At 50.0% G+C, this 25,822-nt stretch overlaps 1 protein-coding gene across 2 annotated transcripts in view; it reads left to right on the plus strand.

The window, feature by feature from the left end:
* The window catches only part of LOC144145160 (beta-1,4-glucuronyltransferase 1-like), a 97,791-nt gene that overhangs the window by 68,889 nt on the left and 3,080 nt on the right, over window positions 1-25,822 (plus strand). For both annotated transcript variants that reach the window (XM_077676665.1, XM_077676664.1), the window contains exon 2: window positions 18,767-20,301. In XM_077676665.1, the coding sequence (XP_077532791.1) occupies window positions 19,066-20,301 (1,236 nt within the window). In that variant the 5' untranslated portion in view covers window positions 18,767-19,065. The remainder of the gene's footprint in view (window positions 1-18,766; window positions 20,302-25,822) is intronic.

The raw sequence follows: 25,822 nt of genomic DNA on the forward strand, positions 1-25,822 counted from the left end.
CTCTCCTCCTCTCCATGCCAGCTGTGATAACGTCACTATCTCCCCTCCTCCTCTCCACGCCAGCTGTGATAACGTCACTCTCCTCTCCCCAACAGCTGTGCGCGCTTCTCCTCTTCTCCCCTCCTCCTCGGCACTTCAGATAAACCAGGTCCGCGCCGCTGCTCCCTTCAGTGCTGCTTCGGTCTGCGCCGTCCGATGAGCTGACAATAGACGCCAACGATTCTGGCAGTGACCCCCCGCGGTGGCTCACTGGCTAAGGCGTTGCGCTGCTGAGCACGAGGTCGCGGATTCGTTTCTCGGCCGAGGCGGCCGCGTATCTGATGGAGGCGAAAAGCAAAAAAAAAAATTACTCCATCTTCCCACGTGGGAACCCTGAGGAGATGCAAAGCATCACGAGTTTGCACGGCTTTGCATCTCCTCAGGGTTCCCACGTGGGAAGATGGTGTAATTTTTTTTGGTAATCCGACTCGGCTTTACGGCAAATGTTGCGCGAAGCGAGGTGACAGTAGTCGCACCCCACCAGCCCTCCCATTTCAATCCCCATGGTGCATGTTCACTAAGATCGTAATATGACTAACGTTGGTATGTTTAGCAGCCTCCCTCTGGGCATTACATTTCACTTCAGATAAACGAACCATTATAACTAGCGTGAAATAATAGCCCGTCCCGATATGGGACACTGCTTGAACATTTTGCGGCGATGTAGCCTGCGCTGCCCCCTCTGCAGTGTCGACCGTCCCATTCCCGCCGCTCGCAAGCTCGCTGTCAAAAGCAGCAATAACTTAGCATTTTATAACACCGCAATGAGTCCGAAATGAGTCCAAGCATGTACCACGCGTCACGCTCAAGGCCGAAACACGGTGAATTGGAGGGCGTCATGTTGTTTTTGACGAACTCCCGTCTTCGGAGTCCCGCAACAGATCAAACGACTAAATGTAAACCCAGCCATCGAGGTAACTAAAACCAAGGTAGAAATAGGCAAAGAGCACTCTGCCTGAACCACAAGCAACTGCTTCGCCCGACGACCACGTTTTCACATCTTCACCACACCAAGACTGCGGCGCCCAGTAATGTCGTTCCGGAGATACGGCGTTCCAAAAATTGCTGTTTTTTAGTCAACTTGCACAAGTAGTTTGTCGCCTCAGTACACATAAGTATTTTTTTCTACAGGACTTTGGAATGTTTTTCGATGGGAAAACTTTAAAAACGCACAGAATATAACATCTGCAACCCGCCATTGTGACTTTTGATAAAATTCTCTCGGGGACAATTTTATGCAGGATTCCTATTGAATTATCAATCAATTAAACTTTTACAAACAGCATCACCTTGGGGGTGCTGGAAAATTATGCCGTCCGTAAGCATTTTTCTCCGCCGAAACTGACGGGAGGGTTATAATCCTTGGCTCTCAGACTGTTTAGGAGCAGTTTGGCGCAATTTTTGAACTTTTCAAGCTTTTGGAGCAGTCTGGCGCAGGAAAAGAAATTCGTATCAAATCTGCGCAATATGCGCAGCTGTCTCACCCCTGTATCTTATATAGCCAGCACAGGCAGTCTGTTTCACTGTCGTCGCATGACCGGCAATGTCAGTCAGTGGGGCTCTTCGATTTACAGTCTCAGACTCACCGCGGAGAGTCCGCGCCGCTAGTCCGAGGATTCCCCGAAGCCATAGGTATACATGGGAAACTCTAATGCCGGACTGCTTCTCGGGGAGTCCGTGGCGAGTCCGAGACTAAATCGAAGAGCGCCACGGTCTAAAGTGCAATGTTGACCACCGTCTTGAAGGGCGTTCCATACGGATACGCAGGACCTGAGTGTGGTAATCATTTGAGTAGCATGGATTGTTGGACTAGTTGGTACACGTGCATAATTAAAAAAACTTTGCGCTATAGGGCGGGACAAAGGACAGAACGTCGGCGTCATTCTCTCCTCTCTTCCGTGCTTCAGAGCAAAGTTATTTTAATTATGGGCCAACCAAGCTGTGCAGCTTTTTTGTAGTGCATAAAAATATCCCAATCTCCAAGGGGGGGCAGTTGCCCCCCCTTGCCCCCCCTTCCGGACGTCCATGGTTCTGCGCGAGAGCGACGGATGCGGCCAGCATTCGTTCCAGCCACCAAAAAACAGCAAAAACGTACATAAAATACAGACACGTTGGCTACGTCGAGGTGTGTGTGCGAAGACCAGCGGCTACAACGAATGCTTACGCGCGTTCGTACAATTTCTCGCGAATGTCGCCAGGTTTCATGGTTAGATTTACTTTTTTTTTGGCGTCGCCCCCTTTTCCTTAAAACCCGTTTCAGTTTCCACTGCAAAACAATTGCTGGTATAACAAAAGCGTAAACAGGACGCTATATTTATATATATAGGCAAGACCTCTCCAAACGACTAAAGCTAGTGGCGCAGCTCGCGCACTTCGACATAGCTCATTGCTCAGCGCAAAGAAAATCTTTGGCATAATTGAGCCAAAACATGAGTGCATAAATGAACATGGAGTCGTTCTTTTAATTAAAATTTTACGCTGGGCTGAATTTTACGAAAAACAACGACAGCGAACCGCAATAAAAACAAAATGTCTTGGCAAAGCGAAGATACGCTTCGCATAAAATTTTGGTCCCACCCTCTACCGCCTCATCATCTTCAAGCTATTGGGCTATCCAACGCTGCTGCGAAGTGGCACCTTGCAACATTCAGAAGCCGTGAGAGTCGCGAATATATGCCTTACACCATAAAAAAAAGCAAAGAAAAACACCATTTGAAAGGGTGTAATTAACGATAAAACACTCTTTAAAAGGGCGTTACTTACTAGGGTGTAAGGGTGTTATGAACGACAAAACGCCCAAAAGGGTTTTTGCGAGGGTATAACGGTGTTAGTTATAGGCAGTGATTTTACACCCTTATGGGTGTAAATCATTTTGCAGTGAACATATAAAGCGCGATGAGAAAAGAAAGTAAACGGCATAAGAAAGCGGGAAACAAGAAGGAATGAAGTGTGAACGGCGGCCTGATTTCCTCGCGCATTTCTTTTGAAAAGAGGTAGCGTACGGCAACTTTATTTTAATTCCGAAACTACGCTAGAATAGGGGAGAAGCGGGCAAGAAATACGCGGAATGAAGTTGTATACGGCAAGCGAGAAAGCAAGAAAGCGACGTCCAGACAGCTTTCGGCGCTCTGAAAGCGCTTGCCGTATCAACAATACACACAGGCGCGGTATTAAAGGCCCTTTGGGACCGAAATTCTCTCTTCATTGTCCGTGCGCATTCCCGAGCCTTTTTGGCGCGTGATTCAAGTGCACGATGGCGGAAGTCGATTGCGTGCACAACGCTGGCTGCTACTTTCGCTTCACTCCATTTTTCGCTCTCTGTCTCTTCGTCTTGTTTTTTTCTTCTTGAAACCGGAATCCGTACGAAAAGACGAAAAGTGTGCGTGTTGCTCCAGAGTGAGCACTCGGGCAAGAACGGAATTTCAGGCTGCGAACGGGCAAGCGTAAAAGGACCCGTTGACTACCATTTTAGATTAAGCCAAGATCCATACAACGACGAGTGGCGCATATAGCTTCGTCTATTTAGGGGTAGATTGCAACATGTAATTTTTTTTTCCGCCCGGCGTCCGGCGTCCGTGCTCACGGCACAGCACCGTCTGTGAACAAAAACATCTGTGAACAAAAGGTTCACAAAAGGTTAACAAGAACAAAATAAAAGGTCCACAATAGTTTAGAGAGAGAGAGAGAGAGAGAGAGAGAGAGAGAGAGAGAGAGAGAGAGAGAGAGAGAGAGAGAGAGAGAGAGAGCTGCTGTGCATGCGCGAGGAGCATTGGATTGGATTGAATTGGATTTGAATTAGAGTGGATTGGATTGGATTGAAATGGATAGGATTGGATTAAATTCGATTGGATTGGATTGGAAATCGTTTTAGCAGCAGTACGCACTCTCACGGGTGATTTACGGTAAGAACGATCCCCAGTGCTTCCCACTCGTAATGATTCACTTCGTGGAGATGCGTGATTTTTTTTTTTTTTTTTACAGCGTGCAGAAAATGTACGCGTCCGACCGAAAGACAAAAAAAAACGCACATACAAGGGTGCACGTGTGTAATGACGTTATCGTTTTTCTTGATACTTCTCCTTTTTTGTTAACAAAACCCTTGCCCATCTTCAAAGTTCTTCGCGCGTTCAGGCGTGCGTGCTAATGCGCATGTTTACCTCCCAAGTGTCAAATAATGCAGCTACCGATAAGGGTGCGGCGGTTTTCGTCCTTCTTTTCTGTGCGTCGCTGTGTTGTAGCTGCAAGTAAAAAAAAAAAAGATTCATTGAGAGGTTTAACGCACCGACGCTACACAGACGATGAGACGCGCTGTAGTGGAGGGCTACGGATTAATTTTGACCACCTGGGGATCTTTAACGCGCGACGAAATCTCGAACGTCCATAAAACAACAAAAAAATAAAGTTAAGGACGACCACACAAGTGTTCTGCGAATTTAATCACTGGTTATCATTTTACAAAATAAATTGAATTAAATCAATTATAACCAGTGGTTAAAGTTATCCTAACGAAATTGATTTATTGATTTATTTGTGGGATAATTGAAATAGCTACGTGGTTGGTTGATCGATTGGTTCACTGAAATTGTTGACTGATCGAAATTAATTGACTCAAATTATTTATTTTGTTTAACCGTTTTCGCTAACCTCGGTGGATCCCTCCTTGTGAAAAAGGGCCCTTCGGGTACGGGTCAATGCGGTGAGATTTCTTCTGCGGACATCATCATCACCATCCTATGCTGTAAGATACCCGGACAACTGCCCCGTGGCAAAATAAATGCTCATAAAAAATAAAAAAAAATTGAGCATCACCTTTCAGACAGTAAATAGCGCTCATCAATTTATTCATTATCCAATATTATTACAGCGAAGCTTTATACGGCTACGCGAAAGGAAAATCGGGCGGTCCTGTCTGCGCACAAACTCCTCCTGCTCAACCCTACGCGCATGCGTGTAAGAACAAGGTGGAGAGGAGCCAGAAGTAAGGGGAGAGAGATTGGTTGGGCTCTTAGATGACGCAGCTACGCTCTCGCATCTACCGACAGTGGTAAGTGGGAACCGCGCATCGGAGGGAGCGAAAAAGAAGAGTCTCTCTTGCAACAGAGCGCGCGCGCGGCGAGCTACTGCGTAGAGCCTGGCCGATCCCCCGCGTGGGAATGCACCATGAGACGAGGAGCAACAACAAGAGTAAAGCTCAAGCGTCAACGGCTGGCAGGGCGTTGCAGCTTCGCTTGTGAACCACCTTATACGGAGTGCATGGGCGCAGATTTTAGGGGCGTCTCCTGTCGTCGTCCTCTGTTGGCGTCTCCTGTCGTCGTCGTCGTCGTAATCGTCGTTCGTCTCATGTAGTCATGGTACTAAAACACCAGAAAACTCGTTTACCCCTCGCGCTGAAACCTAACGCGTACTAAAAAAAAAACAAAAAAACACCGGGACACTCGTTTACGCCTCGCGCTAGAGGAGGAGGAAGTGGTTTTTTTTTTTTGGGGGGGGGGGGAGATAGAGGGATTCGTGCTTCAAAGACAAGAGACTTTCACAGTAAAGTTGTATATCTCTACCCCCAACGCTTTCATCTCCGTGGGCAAAAACGCCAAGGCGCTAAGAATACACTTATACACTGCATGCTTCGCCCCTCACCAAGTTTCACGTTACTGTTTTGCTTCCGCTGCATAAAGTAGGGCACAATTTGTTGCGCTGAAATAAATTGTGCGGTGTATATAGAAACAATGCGCTTGTAACTAGAGAACTGCACAAGGACGTTGTAGGCATTCTGAGCGAATTAATACGGAAATAAATTAATTAATACTGCGCCAAACAACGCTCGAGTGTTGTGTACACAGAGGCTTTCACTCGCGCGAGATATAAGGCGGCCGCTCACCCGAGCGCGTGTACACGTACCTTGCGGGGGTGGCCTCTGAGGGGAGTTCAAAGCGGGACCGCCCCTGATGCCGGCGGGAACAGCGAGGCTTTTACGTGCCCGGCGTCGTGTTCTCGTGAGTACACACGCGCATATCTTGCGGCCGCCATTGTTCCGGCCGCTGTAATTGCTACGCAAAGAAGGCAGACAGACTACACGTTCCCGCGGCAGTTGTACTATCAGTTTGTTTTGCATTTTTTCACGCCGAAGAAACTCACAGCTGCGGTATGCTTAGGAAGTTTCCATTTGCCGCTTTGAAAGGAAGTGTAAGGCCCCTCTGTTGGAGTCGTCGTGTATGAAGCAGGGGTAACGCTAGAGAATGCTTCCTTCAGTAATAACGGGTCAAGTAAAAAAACCAAGAAAATGCCTAGCGCTCGTGTGTGCGTTCTTTGCGGCGACCGCCCAGCGTCCCAGGTGCACGTTTGTCAAGCCGCACATACCCACTTAGGGAGATTGGCCAAGAGCCCCTTCCCCCCCCCCCCCCCCCCCCCAAAAAAAAAAAAAAATAGCTCCTGCGTTCGCTGTAAAGGGGGAAACACGTGCTCGGAACGAGAAAGACACGTCATTTTATACGCGCCTTCAAGGTAATGTCCAATGATTTCACTTCCAAAAAAAGAAAAAAGCTCACACCTATACCAACAATGATGGAGTAAAGGTCGTTGCGGCGGCGAAGATGAAGCAAATCGGCGGCATTCGTGGACTCTAACCGTCGTGATGGTCGTGAAGATTGCGTACAGCTTCGCTACCTTCACGTTTTGCGCGTTAGTGTGAGCTTCTTTCATATTTTTTTTTTTTTGAGGAGAAATAGAAAGATTCTGTTCACTAAGCTTTGCACATGTTCTACTTGGAGCGGTACAAAGACTTTTTTTGGAGTGCGGGTATGTTAGAGGGGCCATGAAGACAAAATACAACATTGTTCTATTAAAAAAAAAAAAAAACTATAGCCTTTGGTAACTCACTCAGCTCCATTCCGAAAAAAAGGATGCTTGGATGAAAAACTTTGAAGTTTCGCGCCAGAGTAGCGTACTATAGGCCAGCACTAAACACATTTTTATCAGAATTTTAAGTGTACGTTCGCACTTAAGTGATGTGATCAAACGGAACTAGAGGTGCCAAAGCAATCGCCCAGTTATTTTTCTTTCTGACGGTGACTTAGGTCGGCCGCCGCCAATCACACAATCAAGATTCTGTGACGTCATAGAGACGTCACCATAAAGTGGCTAGGGAGTTCTGCAAAACTTGCCGAAATTTGTAAGTAATCCGCGCACAATATTCGCCCACTCTATTGCTGTGTGTATATTTAGCTAATTCGTAGCTACGGCGCCAGCCTCACGTACATGGGTCCAGAATCACTTCCTGCTCACTTATTCCAGAAGTTGCTGCGACGCATCGATCGACGGAGACTATTTTTTTCCGAAGCGCACACACTTTCCTTGGTAGTAGGCGGCAAAACGTGCCATCCAATGTAAGGCTCGATTATACACGCTGTAACGCACTGAACAGACCCCAGGTGCCGGAAAACTTCCGTCAGGGTTAATTTCTGACGCGGTCTCACGTGATTGGCTCTGCGCACCGTTATCCGTGACGTCTTAACGCGTGCAGCCAATCACGGGGCCAGAGAGCCTAGATTTTATGGGGTTCCGGAAAACTTCTGGAGTTTGTTTTCCACAGCTGCGTGATTTCATTGAAAGGTGTAGGTTTGAGAGCCAACCACACCAGCAAGAAAAAATAGAGTTTTAGCAGTCCGTCTGTTTCGTCGCTTACGTAGTTACCGCGACTACCGGGACCCGACTGCGCCTGCGCGCGCGGAAGGGCGAGGAGGATTCGTCGCCCCACCGTGACGAATGCACGAGCATGGCGAGGACCTGCCCGCGGAACAACGCCCCCAACCACGTCGAATGCGCAAGTGCCCAGACGGGTCCCGGTCAACACGGTAACCACGTAAAACACGGATTATACGGACTGCTAAAACTCCAATAACGAAGACAGGGCAGGGGAACCTCTGTTTCGTTTATAATTATGTTTTCCCGAAGTTGTGGTTGACGACTAAGCCTAAACTGCGCAAAGAGATACCGACTAGACTGCAGCGACACTCTAAATCGAGCGATTGGCTCTGCGCGCCTTTATCCGTGACGTTCTGGCACGCGCAACCAATCACGTGAGACCGCGTGAGAAATCAACCCCGCCGGAAGTTTTTTTTCACATAGAATTTCTCTTCCGGCGTTTGTTGCTGTCTTGCGGCGCAGCGGAACCGGCCTCGCCTGCTCGAGGGAGCGGGACGAGCGAATTTGGCGCGATGACAGCGCTGACACAGCGGGGTGCACTACCTTCGAGCTGTCTCGCGAAATTCAAAGCAGCCGCTATGCCTCGCGTTCGAAGAAAGAGGGGAGCGATACGACGCAGTATTGCAACGCTTATTGTGCCAAGAAAAAGCTCAAGGAGAGACGCGCTGTGTGGGCAGAAGAGCTTCTGCCGTTCGTCTAGTAATCCGCCCCCCCCCCCCGCTGTCGGATGAATCTGATACTCCTTTTCCGCTTAGCGTCGCGTCGGTGGCAACACTCGTGTAACGGGGCGCACCTGACAAGTCTCTCCGTCGCGAGGACGACACGCGGAGAACGGACGACGGACGTGTATACATTCTCGTCTCCGTAAACACTTTCTGGGACAGTTATACGGCTTTCGCAAAGACGCCTCTCGGATGCCATCGCTTACAGGAAGGGCGACGCAGAGGCGAGTCGCCCCACAAGAACAATCAGACGCAACTTGTCAGGAGTAATACAGCCTAATAAGCGGAAAATAAACATCCGACCCGCAAGGGCAAGCGCGTTTGTTACATTGCGATTATAATTATAGAAGTAAACTATCGGACAGTCAGGTAGCCTACAGGGAAGAGACTCTCGAACCACCCCAACGAGAATATGCACACCCGGCTGTTTCCGCGTATATGGCGTTTCATTACTCCGACTGGCGGTGGAAGAAAAGAAAGGCGAGCCGTATATCACGATGAACTTCACGGCTGTGCGGGTATACAATTGAGTTCGCGGCATTCGTATACACCTTCCTCTAACACTGCTGTTCAGAAATGCAGTATACGTTTAGCGCTCATGCGTGCGTGCTTACCATTTGCTTTGCCATTTCTGTTTGATTGTTTCATGTAGGTGCATACCAGAAACTTTTGCATTTATGTAAAATTCGCGTGGCAGCACAAGCTCCTTTGACTAGACTACTGCGTCATTCTAGATTTTATTGCAGGTCGCAGTTCAGACAAAAGGGAGGGGGGGCGGGCTGTACCGATAAATGACAGCGAGGAAGTATGTGAGTTCCTGATTTATGCACGGCCTTGGCTGGCGTCGCCGCTTTTCAGGGGAAAGCGCAAACACTTTCTTCTTCGCATATAGTGTGTTCCCGGAGTAGGTGACGCCAATTTCTCCGAGGTGACTATGCTGCTTTCGAGAGGCCGTGTCGCGACACTGCCGCCCGTGAAGTGGGGGGAGGGGGGGGGGGGGTCTCTTCAAAGTGCAGGGTTTGATTACCGCGAAGAGACGGCTACGACATGCCACTTGTCCCCAACATTTGTCGTTCAAAACGAAAGCCTTTGACAAGTGCATCGGAAGCCTTACATTGGCGGTTGAACGCCAACTACACGGGTATTTTTCCTCCCCCCTTTTACCGTCTGTCACGTTCGTCTTTCGCGGACGGCTCGCCGCTTTTTCTTTTCCTTGCCACCATTTCGCATTTTGCCGCTCTTCCTAGCTCCTCTCGTGATTACAACTTTACGGCGGGCGCTTCCTTGACCGCATTCGGCACTGCATCATCCGCGCTTATCGCGTGAAAGCGGCCACAAAAGCCTAGGCTGGCGGAAGCTTTTATGGCCCTGTTTTGAGCCCTCATGCCTCGTCTCTGACGGGACAGGTAGCGTCGGAGTGAATGAATATACGCGGGCGCAATACGTCGGGAAACGCGAGCTCGGTTGGGGCCCACGCAGGAAGAAGGCCATCTCGACCGGAAGTGACGGAGCCCCGAGCCGGAACTCAGTCTGCTCCCGTCTCGCATCCGCTGTATGGCGCGTTTCTGGTAGCAGGAGGGGGGTAGGGCGAGTCCTTGGAGTCGCTGACGCCATCCGGGTGGCAACGGGAGGAGAGTACGTGCGACTGGGTTGCGTGACCGCCGAAGCATAGATGCGACCGGGCACGCACACCGAACTTTCTGATCACGTGACATTTCCTTGCTCAAACTCTGCAGCCTGTAATGAATAACCCAATTAACTTGTCCAAAATATTCCGGGCCATCTCCACTAACGTGAAACCTGGTGAGGGGCGAAGCATGCAGTGTATCAGTGTATTCTTGGCGTTTTTTACCAACGGAGATGAAGCCGTTGGGGGGTAGAGGCATACAACGTTGCTGTAAAAGGCTATTGTCTTTGAAGCACGAAGCTTTCTTGCGCGAGGCGTAAATGAGTTTCCCGGTGTTTTAGTACCGTGACTACATGAGACGAAGATGATGACGACGGCAGGAGACGCCAACAGCCCCAGCCCCTAAAGGGTTTCGCCCCTAAGATGCTGCTGCCAACGACATGCCATTTGCACTTTAAGAAATTGCGGCAGGTCGGCTTCACCACAATGCTCAAGAAAGACATCAGCGTGACCAATGTGCTAATCTGGCGAATGAAGATGCCCAACAGGTAGACGTCTCGTCCTGTTACTCATGCCTGCATGACCGACAAATAACTCTTATTTTTTTGCAAATATGAAAATAACAAAATGTAGTATTTTGAAACGCTCTTGTAAGTAAATTATTGGTAGAACTCGTTCATTCCGATCATGAATTGATCCTCGGGGACACAGGCAAAACAAAAACAAACCGCTTGACTGGGACTGTGCTCTCAAGGGAAAGCCACTCAGCTTTCTAGAAACCATGTCGTTGAAGAAAAATTCGTCCCGGTCCGGTGCTTTAACGTGAGACCACTGCGCCTATCAAAAGCAGGCGCTCTACCGACTCAGCTTTCCAGGAGGCAAGTCGTCTGTACAGTGACTTACTGACAATTGAAGCAAAATTGAAGTGAAATACAGGTGGTAGACAAATTCTCCATAGTAAACGCCCAAGGCGGAGCGAGTTCTGAATAAAAACTCTTATCCACCCAGATGCAGCCATACAGCCGCAATAAAAAAAGCTTTGAAGATTTTTGAGAACCTTAATATTATACGGGAATAGAAAATATCAAACCCTGAAGAAGGAACTGTGGGTTGCAAATCATATGCCGCGCTAATAGCCGCAATGCACTAAAATCTTCGCTATATTAATAGGTGCCATGGTATATTCCCACTGCATGTTATCCACTCTTAGTGAGGTCAAATTATGGACAAAGGATTTCTCCGTGAAACGGGTCGTAACTAACGTCTAAAAACAGGCTTCGTCCTTTCTGAATGTTCACGACACTCTGTGACAGCTTCCATCTAACGCTCCGAGCCGGTTAATCGCGTTGTAAGAATTACAGACGCTGCGCTGCTGAGCACGAGGTCGCGGGTTCGATTCCCGGCCGCGGCGGCCGCTTTTCTGATGGAGGCGAAAAGCAAAAACGCTCGTGTGCACGAGATTTCGGAGCACGTTAAAGATCCCCAGGTGGTCAAAATTAATCCGGAGCCCTCCACTACGGCGCGCCTCGTCGCCTGCGTTGCGTCGGCGCGTTAAACCCTACAATCAATCAATCAGAATTACAGACGTGAGGCAGCAGCGTGAGCAGCTCCGATCGACTCTGCTGCTTGGGATTCTTCCTTGACTGAGTGCAATAAGCGCCGCCCATGCAGTGGCAAACAGAAGAGCTTCGGCCCTTGGAGTCAAGCCAACTGCGCAGGCGCATTCGGCAGTTAACCCAGTTACGACAATAGCCGGCCACTTCACGAGCCATCTCTTTCTGAGCGGTCGCATAAAGGACGCAAAGAAACCTTATCGCTCGCACAATGCGCCCCGAGATGAAGTTAGAAGGGTGCACTGCGTAGATTGCATTCAAAAGTGCACGACGTGGGAATAGGCGCCCAGCTGCTGCAGCGATTATCCGGCCGTTGCGGTCAACGTCTGTAGTAACGTTGGCTGCGGCCGAGATTGACGCCTAGCCGTAATTGATTGATGTAGGATAGACGATGATGCGCGCCATAGTAGAGGGCTCCGAATTGATTTTGACCACCTGGGGATCTTTAACGTGCGCCGAAATCTCGTACACACGGGCGTTCTTGCTTTTTGCTTTTCGCCTCCATCAGAAAAGCGGCCGCCGCGGCCGGGAATCGAACCCGCGACATCGTGCTCAGCAGCGCAACGCCTTAGCCACTGAGTCACCACGGCGGGTGACACCTAGCCGTCGCGTGCCTGTATAACGGCTTTGCACGGAAACACAGGTTGCTTCATAAGTGTGCGGATATAATAGCCACAGAATTAATGCCACTGTTTTGGACACCACTGATTTAAGAGCAATCGAGTTTTTAAAGTTTTAAATTATCTGAACGATACATTAAACTTTCGCCGAAAGTTTATCGAACCCAACGGTGCAGTTGGTTTGCGTGTAGTGAGTTTCAATACGACGCACGTTTTGCTGTGTACATGCAAGCTTTTCAGATTACTTCGATCCAAATACAGGCGGCGTGTATCCCGTAAACCTATAAAATTCGTTTCGCTGCGTCCACGGGAGGCCCGGGGATTCGATGGAGGAATGAACTAAGAAATATCGCAGGCAAAGCATGTACTCGGCAAACTCACGATAGCGATAGCTCTAAACCTTTTCAATGTCATGCAGTGCACACAAACAGAGTGGTGGTGTTGTTATTGTTGTTGATTATGATGATGACGATGATGGCCGCGGTGATAGGTTTGGTTCTTGCTTCTGGCTGCTTGTAATCTTTGATGATATTAAAATGATGGGCTTTACCATCGCCAACAAGTACGCCTTCTGCCATTAAACAAAAGAGAAAGAGCCACCAGCGTTCGATATGATGGCATACTAAAAACGCAGTTTTCGCCTCTGTAAACCGTTCGACCCGAAAGTAGCGCTGACGCGGGCTACTCAATTTTAACAACGCCGCAGCACGCCACACAAGCTCGAGCACTTCACGCGCCTGTCTCCCGACGGGTGTACTTCCAACTCCGGCCTAGCGCATCCACGCCAACTCCGGAGTACAATAGCCCCTCCAGACGACCGAACTTGCTCGGCCGTGTCGGGCACAACGACTGGGCGTCATTATCCGGATTGTCTTTCTCTGACGGATTCAGGAGGCGGATCTTCCCACAGGGAGCGTGGTCCGCGAACATTAATTCTCTCCTCCGGTCCGCGAGGAGCTCGACTGCCCAGAAGAGAAAGGAACGGTCGCCGTCGCATAGCGATACCCCTGCTTTCTTTTCGGCAAAAAGGAGGAAGCTGCGAGCCGTGACCGAGGCTCGGCCGGGGCTGTCATCTGGCCTCGCGTGCTGTCTCTCCCGGGCGAATCGGAACAAACTGCTGCGGACGCCGGGGTGGGCGCAACGCGCGTCCGCAACGTGGCGTGACGTAAGCGCGCGCCCCTTGCGTCCCCGTCTTCCCGCGTCTGGTTGCGTCTTGAGCCGCTTCCATCAGCGTCTCGCGTTGCCCGCCCGTAGGATGCGGCGTGCCGCGGAGACAGCGGGATGCGGCGCCGTGTGTGGTCACTGGTCAGGCCGGGGAAAAATTCCCCCGCATTTCCCCGAGGGGGAGAATGTGAAAGTGCGAATGCACGGTTGTCGGCCCGCTTGCGGCGCTTGCGCTCGGCCCCCGCAGCCCACCGCCTCGCCGCCTTCTCTTCCATCACTTCCATCGGGTTTGTAGTATCACGTGTACACCACGCAGTTATCAAGCCGCTATAACGCCGCTGAGTCGCCAACGCACGCCGCTGACGACGTAGTTTGAATGCGTTAAAGATATAAGGCGCGTCACTAACGCTGATATCACGTCGCGTCCGTGGCTTGGTCGGTCAATAAAGAAAAAAAAAAAAAGCGTCCGTGGCTTGGTCGGTAGAGCGTCGCGCTGCGGCCGCAAAGTCCGCGGATCGAAACCTGGCGCCGGATGCTGTTTCTTTATAGAGGAGCACTGCGGACGCCGACGCGCCGACGCCGGCGGTGGATGGTTTGGGGTCGCTTATAAAGTGCATTCGCACTTAAAAGGCGGTAATGCAGTTTCCCGGCTGCTACAGTGGGCTCGCATCTCTTCGCCACACCGTCGGTAATGAACGGGTCGGAGTGACAACGCCGACAGCGGGCGAGTAGGCGTGACAGGCGCGGTCTGGCTCACTCCGCCCTTTTGTATTTCTTTTTAACGACGATAGTTTTTCTGGGCTACTTAAACGCGGAAAGTTTGGTCGGTCTGTCGGTCTGTCTGTCTGTCTGCCTGTCTGTCTGTCTGTCTGTCTGTATGTATATATCTACGTACAGCCACGATCAAAAGTTTATGCACCAGGGGAATGGCAATTTCAGGTTATTTCTCTTCCTATAGCAGCCCGACAAACTGTTGAATGCATGCGTATAAGTACTGAACTAATGAAAACTACCGCACATAGTACTCCGGGCTGCATGCGGCAGAGAAATAACTCAAAATTGCTGCTTTCGTGGTCCGTAAACTTCTGCTCTTGGGTGTATGTATGTATGTATGTATGTATGTATGTATGTATGTATGTATGTATGTATGTATGTATGTATGTATGTATGTATGTATGTCCCTCGATTCCGCCACGTGGTCAAAATGTAAATTCTTGAACTAGACGTCTATATGACAAAACGTTCCCGAACTACTACTAAATCTGCAATTTTCATGCTTGTTAGCATGGTTGAGCAAAATTAAGCATATTTGAGGCAAACTTCAGCACATAAGGGATTATTGCATTGTTCGTTTAATTAAAAATACTTGACTGCTGTATTTTTGCGATAGAAAATATAAAAAGACGCACTGAATTTTTTTTTTTGACCCAGAAATACAAGGCGCTCGTGGCACCCTCTCGGGGCGGCATTCCAAGAAGTCGAACAGTAACAAAAGCTCCCAATGGATGGCGTACGAGCACCTGAACGCGGCAAAAATTGAACTGACTTGATTGGTTGGTTATGAGGTTTAACGCGCCGACGTTACAGAGGCGATAAGGCGCGCCGTAGTCGAGGGCTCCGGAGATCTGACTTGAACGAACCTCCACCGTGCTTACCGTGTGGGGAGCAAGACGGGAGGGGAAGGGCGTGAGACGTGGGCGACAAGGAAAAGTAATCTACGTGGAAGGGGCGGCAAAAGTCTATTGTTTTTCAACAAAATTTGCAGGGAAGTGAGCATATACGCGGCCAATTTTGTTTTCTATTTTCCTGATTTTCGCGCTTGTATTTGTATTCCTAGTTCTCGTAACCGCCCTCCCGCTTTGTCATGGTCGTAAGGACCTTCGGTGAATGAACGTTCAAGCAAAGAGGTGCACAGCCCGTGAAAAGTCAAACCGAACATACAGTTACACTCTCCTCTATCGGGCGCGGGAGTTGACTATGAACTCAATATCACTCCCTGCTCCTACCTTGACTAAAGCCCCTCCATCACGACCACGGCCGCCTTTTTAGGTAGCGCCATCCTTTGAACAATTCGGCTTCCGCCGAATTCGGAAAGCCTGTTCCCTTCCGTGTCCGGAGTTCGGCTACAGTGCCTAGACTACACTGGCCAGTATCATCATAATCATCATCATCATCATCGTCGTCGTCGTCAGTGTCGTCATCATCATCATCATGCTCAGGTCCACTGCAGGGCGAAGGTCTCTCTTACTGACCTCCACCCACTCTTGTCCTGCTCTGCTCGAGTCCACAGTTTACCCTGAATTTCCCTATTTCATCCCTCCATCGGGTTAATGACCTGCCCCTTCTTCTAGACCCATCTCTTATTATCCACTTTGTTGCCCTGATTATCCACCGGTTGTCGCTTCGTGTAGCTACATGGCCAGCCCAAGTGCATTTCTTTTTCTTCATTTCAACTATGGTATCTTCTACTCCAGTCTGTTCTCTGATCCAGGTATAGCTTGCCTCCTGTCCCTGAGTGTTACTCCTAACATTATTCGTTCCATGGCCCGTTGAGCCGACCTAAGATTGCTTTCTAGTTGTTTGGTAAGGCACCAAGTTGCAGCTCCATGTGTCATCACCCGCAGTATGCACTGGTTGTAGATTTTTCGTTTGAGTAACAGAGGTATACCTTACTTTTCATTATTTGGGAGTGCTTGCCGAGTGCTCCCTAACTCATGCCTATTCTCGCCGGATTTCTCTCTCGCGGTTGGGGTCAACACTAACCATCCGCCCGAGGTAGTTATATTCTTTTACTTAGTATACTTACTTAGTATACTTAGCGAGGCCAGTTTACTGGCCAGTATATACTAGCCAGTATATTCTAGGCACGGTAGTCCGGCGTTGGGCGAGAACAGACGGTCAGTAAATACGTGCGCGCTTATGCGCGCTTTCCAAACGCTCTTTAGCTGTCTACGCCGAATTTATGCACCGCAAAATAACTGCACTGCACTGCAATGCGTGTATCGGCGCGCTGCGAAGACGCAGGCGCGGCTGAGCACTCGCCGACAAAAGTATCAGGGCGGCAATTCCGCTTCGGTAGCTCGAAGAAAACGAGAAAAACAATGAAGCCCCTCCGTCCTGTTCACGTTTCGGTGGACTACGGGAGCGGCTTAGACGTAGCTTGGGAAGCAAAGTAACAATGCAGTTCCATCCAATGCGCGTACCAACAGTCCGCGATAGCGCGGTAGCTATGTCGGCGGCGGCGGAAACGCTGGCAACAAAACATGGCGGCACATCCGGTTCCATATTTCCGAGAAACGGAAAGGGGAGGGCCGGTTGGCGCACTGCTCTCGTCCGTAGGGGTTTTAGCGCTACTTTACCTAGGCGGCGAACGAGAGCTAGCTGTATAGAGGGGCGATGGAGTACATAACCCTATAAAAGAGCTTAAATTTGTGAAATATCTTTTTGTGCCACCTTGACAAAGACAACAGAATTGGAAGGAATGTTGAAGTTTGTTTATCGCTACGCTGGCGATTTCCTGTAGGGCTCTTTGACATTGATACAGTGCTGCCTATATGCCTATAAAGCACAACTGCTAAAAGATAAGCGCCCCCCCCCCCCTTAACGTTCCTGGCTACGTCATAACCCGCACGCGTTGAATTTAAACCCGAGACCTGGCAAGGAACACTCTTGTTAGCTTAACAAATCCCTTGGGGGAGAGGAAGAAGTTTTAATGCACGATTTCGGACGGGTCGGGGTCATACCTGGTGGTTGAACGTATCACAATGTCGATCGAAACCACACGACTGAAGGGGTCAAGCAAACTTGCATACTCATATATTCTCAAAGAATTCTGCTGTTGACGTGCGAAAAAAAATGACACAAGCCCATAAGAGAGGCCGAGAAGGGTAGGGTCGCGAGCACGGTGTAAGAATATTCTTGCACCGTGGTCGCGAGTAAATGCCGAATATTCACCGGCATTACATTCAATACTGTTTCTCACGGCTTTCGGCTAATAAGACAAGGCCTTCCTTTCAGCGCTAATTAAAATGTCCATGAAGGCCAATAAACACAACGACAAGATCGTGCCGTACGCCAAAGCGCTATTTACGGGATTCGGTTCAGGTGCTATGTAGACTGACGATTTATTAGGGCAGGCACAGGAGTCAGCTGCGAGGTAATCACGTGACTTGTATGGTAAGAAAAAATAGGGAGCCAAGCGGCGAGGACAGAGATTGTCTCTTTTGCCACAGTCATGTGCCGACTGATTCACCAAGTTTGTTAAATAGTATGACATGTACGCCCTATACCGCACACCGCACCCAGTATACCGTAATGTAATGTATACCGTACCGTATACAGTATACCATACACCCAGTAATGTATACCGCACCCAGCCAATTAACAATGCTAAAGTCAATTTACGTCCACAAAACAACAAAGGAACAAAAGTACAGGATGTACTTCGCATCTTGTACAACAAAGAATTCTGTGACAGGGCGCATCATCAACTCCGCAGAAGCGCGCAGAAATCTAGTTTGTATTAAACGTGCACAGAGAACAAGACGCACGTGAGTAAAAAAAATAACAACAAACAGAGCATGGCTTTGATTCTGCGCTACTACAGTTCCCTCTGCATGCATTCTGTGGACGCGCCAAACTAATTTGCATGATCGCGCTTCCCGTGCACCTTGTTCGGCGTCATACGTGCATAGCGGACAATGACGCATGCGCGCTTGATAATTTACGCGCTCCTAGACATCTGCACTTTAATGCTATTGTGCTAGCAAATAGTAACAAATAGTAATGGTAGCAAATAATAATAGCAACACTGAAAGCACAAGCCGGTAGCACTTTCATTTATTTCCACCTTAGAGGCCCGAAGGCATTACATAAAATATACAAATAGTTTGTACAAGGTACAAACTATTCTACAAGATTCAAGTGATGGCAGGTTCAATGATTCTTTTAGTGCGGTGACGCTGATATTGTTACAGTACTGGGAGCAAATAAAACGGGCGGCACGGTTTTGAATCCTTTCTAGATCGTTAGTAAGATACGTTTGCCAGGGGTGCCAGATTGAACAAGCATACTCGAGTTTCGGTCTCACAAAAGTTTGTTAAGCTAACAGTTTAATATCTGGCGCGGGTAATTTCAGGTCACGGCGCAAGTATCTTTGGACCGCAACGAAGGGTTCACGACGGGTGCTAACTTTAACGTTGTGAATGCTGCGTATGCGCATACGATCCCGCTGTATTCGCCCCTTTTTCCTTTCGTACAACCATTGTATTTTCTTTATCGCAGGGCCAGGCAGCTCCCAGACGCAAAATGGGCGCGTCGTCAGAGACGTGCCAGTTGTTCACAGATCGCCGACGAAGGGAGCCTATCATGGTGAAAGAATCCCAGCATCCGCACGACACCGAAGAAGCCGGGACTTTGATAGCACATATGCTTAGTGCGTAGGATCGATGATTCCTCCAGTGACCCTGAGTGTTCACCAAAGTGGCGTCATGTCAACGAAGCACATGACACCGGGCTGAGCAATGACTTAGAAGCTTCGCGTCCCGCGCAAGACTGGTGGGCCCCGAAACGAAGGGGCAGCAATGGCCGGCTCCAACAGGCCGGAGCTTCGCCTGGCGTACCGCATCTTCGTCACAGTCAACATCCTGCTTGCCGTCTACAACATGATATGCTTTCAAATGCCCAGAAACGACGTCAAGCCCTGCGTGCTCGTCATGGCCAACCTGTCGCAACCCGAAGCGGCGGATGCCGCCAGGCTTCCGGCATCGCCACAGCCGGTCAAGGTCGCCTCAGCAAGCATCCAAAAGCCTCAGTTTCAGAACAGGCAGCCCCTCCAGTCGAGGCAGGCCACGACTAGAGCGCCGGACACCAGCGCGCCTCGGGGTGATAGTAGTAGCGGCGTTGCAACCGCCCCCAAGCCCAGCGGGTCTTCCTTGGGAAAGACGTCAGCCAAGTACAGCGTCCAGGAGGATTTCATAATGTCCGACCTGTCCACGCCGTTCGACGACAGCGTCACCCTGACGACGCAGGCGACGCACGAGTTCCTGCAGCACGTTCCTGTTCTCTGCTCCCGCTGGCAGGGGCCCGTATCCGTGGCGGTGTTCGCGCCCGGAAGTGACTACGTGGTGGCGATGGACAAGATCGCGTACCTGAGGCTGTGCGACGATCCGTGCGTGCGTGCCAACGTTTCGTGGCACATTGTGTACGACAAAGTTCACGCGCCGCCGGCGGCCGTCGTAGTCAACTCTTCCGCGCACTTTCTGCGCTCGTGGAACGGTACGTGCGCCTCGGACGTGATGGAACGCGACTACGCCCAGTTTCGAAAGGCGAACAAGATGACGTATCCGATCAACGTGCTCCGGAACGTGGCTCGGCGTCGGGCGCGGACGCGCTTCGTCCTGGCCTCGGACATCGAGCTCTACCCGAGCGCCAACGTCATCCCGCGCTTCCTGGCCCTGGTTGAAGAGCGGCGGCGCCAGAACGCCACGCTGGCCAGTGTCCCCCAGGTGTTCGTGCTGCCCATCTTCGAGGTCCAGGCAAAGCAGCAGCCGCCGCTCACCAAGCGCGCCCTTGTACAGATGCTGCACAACAAGACGGCCATATTCTTCCACAAGTGGGTCTGCGACCAGTGCCAGAAGTTCCCCAAGCGCGAGGAGTGGATCGAGTACGTGCCGAATGACGACGTCCTCGGCGTGCTCACCACTACGAAGCGGGACCGCACCAAGCGGTCTTGGGAACCAATCTACATCGGCACCAACGACGACCCTTTCTACGCCGAAGAACTTACGTGGGAGGGCAAGAGGGATAAAATGGCACAGGTAAGCATTGTGCTCACTGGGCCAGACCACGCGATGTGTGAACAGCCCTAGAATTTGACGTCGTGCTCGTTCTGCTGAGATTTGCGCAGAACGTGACGTGCAGAACGTAACGTTGCAGAACAAACCATACGTAGGAGATCATATATTCTCCAGAAGCTCGTTTAGACGCCGTCTGAGCGTTTGAATAAATTTGCCTCCAATGCGGAGACAGAGAAATCGTACAATCCAGACTGATTCGTTTCGAAGCGGGCCTTGATTTAACTTTCCCGTACGACTGATTGGCAAGGCCACCACCTCATCTTCTCACAATAGAACGGAATGATTTTGCAGGTCGTATGCACGATCGTAAACTGGCTCCTGGCAAGTTTATGGATATGGAAAGCGTTCAGTGCCTCCCGTCATGACCATCTCTTTCCGTGTGCACGGGGAAGGATAATATTTAACGGGATAAAGTTCAATTAGGAACCATGGGCGATGAAAATCAGCAGCCACACGCGAAAGGTGAAGAGGTGTTGCGCATGCGCTTGAAAAAAAAAATGCGACAGGTCAGCAGACACGAAGCACAATAGAAATTGACCGAGAGGACAATGTGCGCGTGGTTGAACTTGCATTGTCAGGATGCTTACATAGGTTGAAATTTTCAGAGATGCGCGCATATGGTATATGATATGATACATTTACAAACATGTTGCAGGCGCAATGGAATCATCAAAATAATAAAATTCAGAAAGAGTAATAACTGGCAACGTGAAACGACGCGCTAACTGAACGGAAACCAGCGTTGGCGCAAGATAAATTCCAAAAACTGTTTGTGCGCAAAAAGTTGGACAGTGCTTCTAAATGAAGATGCACCGTTACGGAACAACGGAACAGTATTGGTTAGCAGTCCTGATTGACAGTGCCCAGAATGATTGCTTCCCCATGGAACAATGGTGCTAACAGTACACTTCGAGCTAAGTGCACCACATAGATTTTGATTGTTGCAACTTATATGAAACAAAGTATACCTTTTCTAATGCACAAATAAAACACGCGCTTCCAACTTTTGATCTACAAAATAACATCAAGCCCCAAAGTACGGGGCGTACCGGGCCTGACAGTGTTCCTTTATATCTGGACCGAAAGATTGACTAGCCCAATCCCATGCCGTCCAAATCGCTCTACTGCGTGCGTTATGAGCCTCATTTGGACATGTTTATTAAACCCCAGAGCTAAACCCCAGATTTGGGGACTAATAAGCCTGACCGGTGCTGTATAAACAAATGTCATTCCAGTTAGCGATACCAACTATACCTAACTCAAAGCTTTCGTAGACGGATGAAACCGGCGCGATAGGTCTACTGGCATGGACAGTATTTGCATATGCTATAAAGAAAGACTTGTGAAACGTTGAGTCAGGCGATGTGAGAACTGTAGCTGTAAGATCGAATCAGAAGGCACAAGTGCAACGGCAAAATATCAGCACAGGTGACGGATGACCGCATGGCAAATCGTGACATACGGCGGCAACGTTACCGATAGCGCTGATTTCGAAAGGCCACGTTTCAAAGTTGGGATGGCCGGCAGAAAGCCGCCTTTCGAAAAAGCCCCCATTTCGAAAGCTTCCTCCCCTCTCCTCCACCCTCCACCGTTGTTTTGCCTTATACATGTCCCATCGTGGCTATGTACAAAAACCATCTAATGCTCTTTCCACTTTCTGCCGCTTGCGTTGAGCGTGGGTATTTTATCGCAGCCTTGCTGCAAGGCCGGCAGTTTGCTGGGCGATAGGCTTCCAACGCTGCTTGCGGCAGTGGACGTGCAATCCACAGTAAAAGTAATTCCCGGTTACCGCGATATGTCTTGGACTACGTTTATTGTTTGCCGGAAAAATACATTCCGTTATCACATTATGGTTTAACTGCGCACTTAAATAATAACCTTTCCACAGTCCTCGGTGCAACCATGCCGCAAATGTCCCAGCACCGAGAGCATTAAAAAATTAAACCACCACCTTATCTTAAAGATTACCACCAAGGAGACGCGTGAAAAGACGCACGCGCTGCTCGGCTGAGGGGCTGTTGGCGTCTCGCTATCACTGCGCAGCAGAGCGATTTAGACGCGCCCGCATGAACTCTAGATGAAAAGCATGCGTCGCGTGAGTGTCAAAGCACTGTAGTTGGAGGAGCGCGCGTGTTCCCGGACCTATAGCCGGTATTTAATGGCGCGGATTGCATGCAGGCAACCAAGTTATAACCAAGTGTGCGCAGCCATATCTGTGGCCAAGCTAGGCGATTGTGTGCGCACGGCCCGCAGTTCAGGCACCCCTCTTCTCCTCCATGCAACCGTGTGAGTGCGCCCACGGCCGGGCTAGAGCAGCGGCGTGCACGCGTTGGTGGTGGCAGATCACGTCGAGACAGGGTTGCATTGTTCTCGCCGCCGCCGCCGTGGCTGCGACACAGCGCGCGCCGCCGCTCTAGCCCGGCCGTGGTGCGCCGTCACTCGTTACGTCGGGCTCCGCGGGATGGCGGTACTTGTCCATGCTAAGCACGACTGTGAAACACATGGCTGTTTCACGTTACAAGCTCTACCTCATCGAACGCACAGTATTCCCTCGAGTTTAAATTAATAACATCTCTGTTGACGCCACCGTTTAGAATCGGATTGGAATGGAGCAGATGACGCACGCCGGTGTTTTTTTAAAGACGATAGTCTTTCTTGGGCTAATTAAACCCAGAAATTTTGGTCTGTCTGTCTGTCTGTGACTCGATTCAGCCACCCGGCCACAGCAAAACAATGCCTGCGCAATAGTCTTATATAGTCACAGCTAAATCTACCCGTCTATGCCCGGCGTAATGTTCATACTTGTCAACATTGTTGAAGAAGAACAAGACATTACGCAAATATGAGACAACAAATCAATACAGAAGTGATATTTGCAGTGTTCTTTTGTAAAAAAATCAAACGTGCTTGACTTTTGCGAAATTAAATACTTCATCAACTGCAGAAAAAGAATTCACTCCGCCGTCGCCTGCTGTCGCCCGCGCCACTATAGCTTCTGGCGCCATTTTAAGAAATCAACCGGAAGCAGTTACGAAAGGTTCCACTAGATAGGTTCCACGTTCTGCTTGCAACGCACGTGGAGTAGGGAAATGCGGTTCTATAAACGCGGAAGTAGGGCGCCTCGATTAACGCGCGTCTTCGCCGTACGGCAGCGTTCGCATCGAGACACCCGGTTTGGAGCAGTGGAACGCGGGAAATTTAAAATGATTTAAGCAAACCTTTGGCGTCTTTACCTTGGGAGGAGCGCGACGCAAGAGGAACAACATGAGAGGTGAGCGGGAAAGCGAAGGGAGGCATTTACTTCGCAAAAGCCGATAAAGACTATCGTCTTTTGACGACATTTGCAACGAAAGGAGCAGATACGCGGCCAATTTTTTTTTCTTCGGCGTGCGGGCGCAGTGGCTCAAGCCGCGCCGTGTCCTTGGCGCATCGGCCATGTCTGTGGCCGTTTCCAGTGTTGCCAATCAAAGAAATTGACAGCTAAACTTTTCAACGAATAGCACCTATAGTGCGTATACAACTGCGCATTATGTGTGCTGCAAAAAAATTAATTTCTTTACAAAATATAATTGGAAGGTTGATTGTATACGGTTTGACGCGCCGACGAAACGCAGGCGATGAGCTAGGCGTGCCGTAGTGGAGGCCTCCGGATTAATTTCGATCACCTGGGGATTTTGAACGTGCGCCGAAATCTCGAACACACGGGCGTTTTTTGCTTTTCGTCTCCATCCGAAAAGAGGCCGCCGCGGCCGGGAATCGAACCAACGCCCTCGTGCTCAGCAGCCCAACGTCTTAGCCACTGAGCCACCGCGGCGGGTTTAATTGGAAGATCCATCGGTGGATCTTCAAGAATGCGTGAGCACCAATTACCTCTCCCTTGCGAACACGAGGCTTAGCCTGATGCGCACGCCTTGCTGTCACTTTAGATGCCCTTAACATGGCGTTTCTCATACGCCACTCGCACACCTTGCCAGCCGTGCTTTGCGTTCAAACCATCTAAGTGGTCCCGTTTCCTCGCCTTTGCAGCGGCATTGGCTGCCTGTCGCTCCTTTTAGGTGCGGAGTACCTTAGGACCGCGCAATGTCCGTCCGCGTCTGTGCGCATAGTATTTACAATCGCAAAACATCATACAGGCACCGGCAGTATTCGAGCCTGTGTCTGGTAGACCACACAGAGTTAGTGTCAGTCGTCTTACCATTTGGGCTACGACCGTGAGTTACTACCCGAGAGTCAAACGGCTTACTTTCTCGCCTGTAACGGTGCGGAGTACCTTAGGACCTCCCAATGTCCGTCCGCGTCCATCCGTGCGCGCACCATCATCAAGCGAAATTCAAGCGAAATTCGATTTGAGCCGTGAGTTGCGGTTTCATTTAGGGAATAATCAAGGTGCAACTCACGGCTCAAATCGAATGACGGTCGGGGCGCAAATCGGATGTCACTCGGGGCGCGACTTGGATGTCATTTCGAGTCCCCGTACTCCGCACCCTTGCCATCACCCACGGAGAGGAGATGCGGCCATTTTTTTGTCGTCCTCGAGTATCAGTATTTCGTTGGCCTCATTTCCGTTCCATTCTATTTTGCCATCTACCCGACCCTGCACTCAAGTCACACGCCATTTTATAACGCGTAGAAGGAGTGATAGGAAGCGCCGGGAATCCGCACGACGGACGCATCGGGCAAGGAGAAGCCGGCCGGCACTGCTTCGACTTGACGTCAACCTAGCAACCGCGAGCGCAGCGCCACCGCAGCTAATTCCGCTGCCGGCCCGGGAAGGGCTTGAGATTCCGTATCCACATGTGTGCTCGGGACTGGGCTTACGGTCCTCCTCTCCGCCATATTCTGTTCTTCATTCGCTCGGTGTTAATGGGCCAACGGCGCAAAATTTTTCTGACATGTCCCATCTATTGTTTATTGTAGTGGTGCACAAATGGGAGTTCCCGAACTCCAATGGGTACGGTAGGGCAGTTCAGGGGTCCGCGAAGAATTCGCTGGATGACATGTACGTTTCTCCGCCTAGCAGATCTTTTAAAGTGTTTTTTTTTGCACAACACGCCAGCTATGCAATAAAACCAGACACACAAAATCAGCGTATAAGTGTTTGAGCGACTGCTAGCTGGAAAAGCAAATCATTTGATAATATGACACGCATCAGCATAATAATGACCCTCAAAAGGCGGACGTGAAATATGTCTGGGCGATTTTAACTACCTGTGAAAATTGTTTGACTTTGTGGCACAGATCGGCACACTTCATTCATCGGCATCGGCATACCTCAACTTCATGTTTCCAAAAACATGACCTTCTACACTTTCACGTGCAACGACGCGATTGCCGGTAGCTGTCACGCTCCGGCGGTTGCAGCGCGGGATCGGCTTCTGTTTCGCACGTCGCTAACGTCAGCTGATGGTAGCAGTGGTAGCGTGCACGAATGAGGCGAACCCTCAGCGCGTGTTCCTCGCAGTTGCGCTAAGGCGTCCCGCAC

This window comes from Haemaphysalis longicornis, unplaced genomic scaffold (genome assembly GCF_048455015.1).
Source record: "Haemaphysalis longicornis isolate Haplotype H1 unplaced genomic scaffold, Haemaphysalis longicornis Haplotype H1 scaffold_7, whole genome shotgun sequence".
NCBI lineage: Eukaryota > Metazoa > Arthropoda > Arachnida > Ixodida > Ixodidae > Haemaphysalis > Haemaphysalis longicornis.